The sequence below is a fragment of the Myotis davidii genome, unplaced genomic scaffold (assembly GCF_000327345.1).
Source record: "Myotis davidii unplaced genomic scaffold, ASM32734v1 scaffold1949, whole genome shotgun sequence".
NCBI classification, from domain to species: domain Eukaryota; kingdom Metazoa; phylum Chordata; class Mammalia; order Chiroptera; family Vespertilionidae; genus Myotis; species Myotis davidii.
Window position 1 is genome coordinate 801,835 of NW_006300366.1, and position 7,452 is coordinate 809,286.

Consider the following 7,452-nt stretch of genomic DNA (forward strand, 5'->3'; position numbering starts at 1 on the left):
GGGGCTGGGAGGAGACACAATTCAGAGCTGTGGGAAAGAAGCGCGGGGTTAATGGTTAAGCAACCCAGGTCCCATTACCCAGAACCCTGAAAATAAGTCAAGGGACAGTGGTCTTGAGGTGGGAGGAGGAAATCCGGAGGTTGAGTCACTCAGTGTGTTCTGTACAAACCCCCCTTATGCAACCCATCCCCTTGGGCTGAAAGGAAGGTGCAGGATTCTCCCAGGCATTCACAGAAACTGGCACCTCCCCCTTCCAAACTCAGGCGGCTCCAGTGGGTGAGGTTCAGATCTGTGGGCCCAAACCAGACGTGAGGCAGGGGATCCAGGGCACAGATGTAGGAGAGATGGTGCTCGAGAGACACCGAGGCAAAGGCAGGAGAGGGATGAGTCCTGGGTAAGGCAGGCATGGTGCCCACGAATGCCCAAGATGTGGGAAGGCTCTGACCCTGGGGATGTGGAGAAAGAGAGAACAGGGAGGATCCGGACCCCAGTGTTTCTGTGTCTCACAGAGTGTTTCCTTGACGCAGGCTTTCTCAGCAGTGGCTTGCAAGTCATTGGTGGTCTAGGGGAGACTCTAGCCTGTATTGTGTCTCTCATCCTATGTCTGTCAGGCACTCCTGATCACTTATGAATGAATTTAGTTGCCCTGCCAGGTGCTGCATACCTCTGAGGGGAGGTGTGAGCTCAGAGTAGAGAGACAGGTGCCTGTGCTGAGACAGCAAAGGGACTGAGTGAGCTTTAGGACAATGTCTCTTGTGCCCTCAACCGCGTTATCTATAAAATGTGGCTCACATTATCTTGCTTCTCTGAGGGCCAAGACCACTGGATGATCTCTTGAGGTCTTTTCTAGCACCTCTTTTGATCTATAATTTTATGGAGCTAATTTTGGTTCTGTCTCTAACCAATCGTGTGATTCTAAGTCTCTTCCCCTCTCCAAGGCCTCAGTTTTCTTACCTGAAAAAAAATGAGAAGTTTACATGAGATCTCTGAGGTCCTGTCAGTTCTAGCAAAATGGAATAATAACTATTCACACTGACCCTGGTCCAGGCCCTGTTTATCTATGAACATAGCAGCACTATGAGGTGGGGGCTAGCCCTACTCCCATTTTGCAGATGAGGAAACTGCAGCACAGAGAGAAGTAGCTGGCTCCAGGTCACACAGCTGTAAGCAGCAGAGGGAAATTCAAATGGAGGCCCTCAAGCACTGGACTACTGTGCATCTTACATGAGAGTTCTGTGAAAAAGAAAACACTTTGAACATGGGGTTTCACTGTCGTCCTCCTCATGATCCATTTTCTCATATACAAACAGGCCTTAGGACCTTTCCCAACGGATTCATCCCCTAAGCACTCAGATGCTCATGCGTTAGGGCCCACGGGGATGAGGGACAAAGATGGGAGCGGGTGGGAGGGAGCATGGGGACGTGTCAATTGGGTAGACCGGTGGTCGGCAAACTGCAGCTCGCGAGCCACATGCGGCTCTTTGGCTCCTTGAGTGTGGCTCTTCCACAAAATACCGACTTCTGTGCATGGGCCACAAAGTTTCAATCGCACTGTGCGTGCGCGCCCGCACGTGGTATTTTGTGGAAGAGCCACACTCAAGGGGCCAAAGAGCCGCATGTGGCTCGCGAGCTGCAGTTTGCCGACCACTGGGGTAGACTGAAGCTGTGGATCTGGAGAGAAGGGATTGAGTCCTGGATCGAGAGCTAAGGGTCCGCAAGCATGGCAGAGTCATCTGGAATTTTTCCCTTGGTCATCTGGGGCAGGAGCTCCCAGGTGATACCTCAAGGGGACAGAGAGCAGGGCTTGGGTCAGCAGGGTCTGGGTGGTGCTAGGTCTTCCTCCAAGCCACAGAGCACTGTTAGGACAGTAATCAGAGGCCGCTCTAGGTCCTGTGGGGTGGCAGGAGGGTGCCTTCAGTGTCCAGAGGACAGAGTGGGGGCGGGGGAGGGGGAAGGAGAGAAGACAGAGTGACAGACATACTGACTGTCCAGGTGGTGTTTTGGGGGAGAGCTGTGGGCAGCGTATCTGCTGAATGTTTGGAAATATTCCCAAATATTCACTTGGGCATGGAAGCAAGAGGTATGCAGAACTAGCCACATGCATTCCCAGGCGCTTGCTACAGCTGCATTTGCTGTCTTTCCTCTGCATGGCCAAGGCACACACACACAAACACACACTCACACAGGCCCAGGCCCGGTGTACAGCCCCAGTACCAAGTCATAGTGCAATTTTATTCAGCTTCAGAATCATAATGCTGAGCCCCGCCCTCCTCCCTTGCCACCTGCTGCCATTTGTCCAGGATGTATGTCTTAGGCTTGGCCTGTGAGGGGCTCTAGAACCCCAGCAGAGCAGAGGTCCCCAGGGGCAGGCCAGGGGGGTGGGTAAGGTGCCCACAGTCTGCCAGCTGGACTCAGCTGCAACCCCCCACACCCTTGATGAGGTTGGCGGCCTCGGGGATCTGGCGGAAGAGGTTCCGAAGGGTGTCCAGCTCCTGGGTCAGCTGCTCCACGCGGCTGCGGAGGCGCTCGTTCTCCGCCATGTACTCCAGTACCTTCTGCTGCGTCTCCAGGATGCGCCTCTTGGCCTTGTCCCGACTCTTGCGCACGGCAATGTTGTTCCGCTCCCGCCGCAGCCGGTACTCCAGGCTGTCTTTGTTGACCGCCTTCTTGCCCTTGTGCGAGGGGCCAGCTGGAGAGGGAGCCTTTAGGAGGGGGCTGCAGGGGGCCGCGGCAGCAGCCATAGGGGCCTGGAGGGGAAGGCACAGAGGGACAAGAGGTGAGGGCTGGCCAGGAAGCAGAGGGAAGCAGAGTGGAGGCAGGGCAGGAAGGCCGCCAGCCAGAGCACCCTTGGGCCTCAGAGAGACAAGGGATTCCAGAGCCAGCTCCTGGGTCCCAGTCAGAGCAGCCTTTGCCTGCCGGGTGCACAGGGTCCCTGCTCTGACTAAAATTCCTTTCCATGCTCCACACTCTCTGAGGACACTTTCCTTCAGTCTATATTGAGTCTCCAGTTCTGTGATCAGCCGGCATTTCCTCTTCTAGAAGCAGGCGGCAGAGACACAAGAGGTGGGTGGCAGAGAAGCTGGGGGGCCTGAGGTAAGGCAGGCCAGCTGGCCACAGGGACTGCAGCACACGGGCTTCAAGGTGGGAGTGGATCCACAGAGAAGGAAGCGGGGTCGTGGTTGGGTGGTGGGTGCAGAGAGCTTTGGGGTGAGCCAGTTTCACAAAGCAACACCAAACACAGACTCGCTAAGAATAAGCAGGAAGCTCAGAGTTCCCCCATCCACAGGGGCCTCTCTCCAGCCCCTGGAAGGCACGGAGGAGAACTGACCTGCTCTTACCTTGAGGACACGCAGGGGCTGGCTGGGCGCTGCCAGAGCCGGGGGCAGGTGCATGGCCGTCTGCCCACAGTGTGCCACTTGGTACTGCAGAGGATTGTAGCCGCTGCGGCTGGCCCCGCGGCTGCCCTCGGGGCCCCGAGGCTCCTCCTTCACAGCCACGGCCCTGGGGTCGTAGCTCCCCGGGCTGCTGTAGATGCCGGGTCCCAGCGCCTTCCTGTCGGGGCCGAAGGTATGTGGGGGGTAGGCGAAGGGCCGAGGGTCAGGTGGCAGGTAGTGGGGGAAAGAAGGGGTTCCGGGGCCCTTGAGGCCTCGTGCCTCCGGTGATGGCTTCACAGCGAAGAGGTCGGAGAGAAGCTGCTCCTCCCCAGACTCGATGTAGGCAGAGAGGTCGATGGAGGCCTCATGCTCACACATGTCCCCCAGCTCCCCAGGTCCCGCTCGGGCCCCTGAGAATTCGAGTGGCTGTTGGCCAGCCCGGGGCTCACACTCGTAGTAGGTCCCGTGGGACATGGCCGGTCCGCCCCCTGGGTTCCCCGCCCCCGGGCCCTGCTCTTGGGGCACCTTGGGAAGCTTGGTCTGCCCTTCCTCGACCTCCCCCTGCCCTAGATTTGCCCTAGATCTGCCCTCTCGGGCTTCTCTGTCACCCACTCCTGCCTGGCCTCTCTCCTCCCTCCTCTGTTTCCTTTTCCTTCCTCTGTAGTCAATGCAGCTTTTCTCTTCCCTTTTTTCCCCCTCTCTCCCTGGGGTGACTCAGGGAGGGGCAGGGCGCACCCCGAGGGAGGGATGCGGGCCTCAGAGAAATGGGCCCTCAGCCTATTTAGCGGTTGGGCACTCTTTGGTCAGGATCCAAGTCAGAGTTCTGAGCTGTCCAGGAGCTGGTGCTTCTGGGAACACCTCCCCTGTTCCCGTTGAGTCCAGGGCATGCCAGCGTCCTTGCTGAGGGCAACACCTCCCTCTGCGTGTCCTCTTCCCTCCAACTTCCAAAAAGTTCCGTGCAGAATGAGGTGCCAAGTCAGAATGAACAGAGAACACCCTCTTCCAGTGCCGACCCCCAGCTTTGGCTGAGCTCCTCCCTCAACACACCTCTCACTCAGTCCCCCAAAAGGCTGGGCTCCACCCACTCCCAGGGGCAGTCAGTTCCTTTTGTAGCCCCACCTCCCAGGGCATTCTCCTGGTGCAGGCCAGGGAGCGTTTGAGGGGAAACAGTGATAGGTTCTGGGACCGAGTCACAGAGCCCGCTCATTTGCTAGGTTTTTGCACAAGGTCTGTGCAATAGCCCAAACCCTCATATGTTTCCAGCCGTGGCTAGCTTTAGCAGCCTGGCACTGGCCCTGAGTGCCCCGGCTTGGCTGAGGCTCCTGATCAGGTCTTGGACCCTGTGCCTCAGGCACAGGCAAGTTGCTGCCCTAAGGATGGACTGTCACACTCTTCTGGTGGCTCCAGAGCCTCTTTTCCTGCTGCCCTGTGCTGCCAGAGCCTCAGGCTGGAGCTCTGCCCTGCTCTGGTCCTGGGGCTCTGCCCCTTCCCTGTGCCCTGGCTGCAGGGCTCAGGCACTCTCAGCAGCTCGGTTTGCTGTCTTTCCTTCTGCATAGCCATTTTCTGACCTCGATGCATGTCTCTTGGGTCCACTTCCTCTTGTGAGGCTTGAGAAGCCGTGTCTTTTGTCATCACCTCTTCCTGGGGCTCTGTTTCAGGGTCTTCAGGAGAAGCTCAGGGCTTGCTCTCTGTACTTTTGGTCTCATGGGAGGTCCCTTCTTCCTTCCCTTTTCTTTTTCTCTGGGAACTTCCCACTCCTTCCTGGCAGAGGCACCAGCTGTGTCCCTGTTTTCACCTGTCGAATTATATCTATAAAAGGGACTATATAGCTCAGTGAAAAGGAAGGACACACAGAAGTGTGTTACTGGCTCTTTTATCACCAGCAAATGCTGGGAGTGCCTTGTGGGGAGCTAGAAGGTTTTACTAGTCTAGGTCAGGCACACCAAGGGCCAGGCCACAGTGGGGAAAATGCAGAAGCACTAGGCGTGTCATTAAACACTAAAATGAAGTATGCAAATAGAGCTGCCTAAAGGTCAGACAAGTTACCCCTCCAGTTAGTGTCCTCTTCCTCCCTCCCAATACCCCATGCAGGGTTTGAGGTGCTTTCTCTAAAAGCCCTGACCTGGCCCTAACCAGTTTGGCTCAGTGGATAGAGTGTCAGCCTGCAGACTGAAGGGTCCCAGGTTCGATCCTGGTCAAGGCCATGTACCTTGGTTGCGGGTACATCCCCAGTGGAGGGTCTGCAGGAAGCAGCTGATCGATGTTTCTAACTCTTTATCCCTCTCCCTTCCTCTTTGTAAAAAATCAATAAAATATATTTTAAAAATGTATTTATATATTAAAAAAATAAATAAAAACCCTGCCATAGCTGGTTTGACTCAATGGATAGAGCACCAGCCTGTGGACTGATGGGTCCTGGGTTTGATTCTGGTCAAGGGCACATGCTAGGGTTGCAGGCTCAATCCCCAGTAGGGGGTGTGCAGGAGGCAGCCAATCAATGATTCCCTCTCATCATTGATGTTTATATCTCTCTCTCCCTCTCCCTTTCTCTCTGAAATCAATAAAATACAAGAAAATCCTATCTAACTAGAGGCCTGGTGCACAAAAATTTGTGCACTCAGGGGCAGGGGGTCCCTCAGCCCAGCCTGTGCCCTTTTGCAGTCTGGCCCTCCTGCTGGCTTAGGCCTGCTCCCAGGGGATTGGGCCTAAGATGGCAATCAGACATCCCTCTGGCAGCCCGGCAGCCATCGGGGGATGTCCACTTGCCAGCAGGGAGCAGACCTAAGCTGCAGTCAGATATCCTTAGCGCTGCTGAGGAGGCAGGAGAGGCTCCCACCACCACTGCTGTACTGGCACCCATCAGCCTGACTTGTGACTGAGCAGAGCTCCCCCCTGTGAGAGCGCACTGACCACCAGAGGGCAGCTCCTGCATTGAGTGTCTGCCCCCTGGTGGTCAGTATGTGTCATAGTGACCAGTCATTCCCAGTCTTTCTGCTGTTAGGGTCAGTTTGCATATTACCCTTGCATATTACTATATAGGATAGAGGCCTGGTGCATGGGTGAGGCCCGGCTGGTTTGCCCTGAATGGTATCCCGGATCAGGGTAGGGGTCCCGCTTGGGTACCTGGCCAGCCTAGGTGAGGGGCTGATGACTGTTTGGAGCTGGTCACACCCCCTTCAGGGTGAGGGTCCCCACTGGGGTGCCTGGCCAGTCTGGGTGAGGGGTTGAGGGCCGTTTTCAGGCTGGCGGGTGACTGAAACTCCCAGGCTCTCTTTATTTATTTATTTATTTATTTATGGATTTATTTACCTTCTATAGCTGTCACTGGAGCTGAGAGCTGGCTCCAGCTCTGAGGCCGGTGCCGGCTGAAAGCAGGTATTTGGGTTTGTTTAGATTCTATAATTGAAACTCTGTTGCCATCACTGGTGCTCTAAGCTCTGAGCCCGCTGGCGACTGAAAGCAGGTATTTGGAGCTTGTTTAGCTTCTATAATTGCAACATTGTTGTATCCGGAGCTCAGAGCTGGGCCACAACAGGTGGGGAACCTTGGCTTCCTCCATCACTGGAGCAAGCAAGCCTCATGTTCGCTTCAACTGTGTGGCTGCCGGCCGCCATCTTGGCTGGCACTTAATTTGCATACCTCGCTGATTAGCCAATGGAAAGGGTAGCGAAGTTACAGTTAATTACCATGTTTCTCTATTATCCTATCTAATAAAAGAGAAACATGCAAATTGACCATAACCCCATCACCCTTCCCATTGGCTAATCAGCAGGATATGCAAATTAACTGCCAACCAAGGTGGCCAGCCATGCAGCTGACACAAACAGAAGGCTTGCTTGCTCCAGTGATGGAGCAAGCCAACGTTCTCCACCTGCTGCTGCCAGCCTCTGAGCTGCACTCTAAGCAACTATGTTGCAATTATAGAAGCTAAACAAGCTCCAGAGACCTGCTTTCAGCCAGCTTCAGCCTCAGAGCTTAGAGCTGCTGTGATAGCAACAGAGTTTCAATTATAGAAGCCAAACAGATCCAGAAAACTGCTTTCAGCCCTTAGAGCTGGAGCCAGCTCTCAGCTCCAGTG

At 55.3% G+C, this 7,452-nt stretch overlaps 1 protein-coding gene across 1 annotated transcript; it reads right to left on the minus strand.

Annotated features, from left to right (window-relative positions):
* Positions 1–2,211: 2,211 nt before the first annotated feature.
* Positions 2,212–4,448, minus strand: CEBPE (CCAAT/enhancer binding protein epsilon). Its single transcript, XM_006776789.2, has 2 exons — positions 3,339–4,448; positions 2,212–2,747 (listed from the first exon to the last, which is right to left on the minus strand). Exons 1-2 carry the CDS (start codon positions 3,846–3,848, stop codon positions 2,412–2,414), a joined length of 846 nt encoding a protein of 281 aa, XP_006776852.1. The 5' UTR covers positions 3,849–4,448; the 3' UTR covers positions 2,212–2,411.
* Between the last annotated feature and the right edge of the window lie 3,004 nt (positions 4,449–7,452).

Excerpts from the sequence above, each read along its gene's own strand:
- CEBPE (XM_006776789.2), bottom strand. The coding sequence starts at position 3,848 with ATGTCCCACGGGACCTACTACGAGTGTGAGCCCCGGGCTGGCCAACAG. Across the intron at positions 2,748-3,338 it reads AGCCCCTGCGTGTCCTCAAG|GCCCCTATGGCTGCTGCCGC; the intron begins GTAAGAGCAGGT and ends CTTCCCCTCCAG.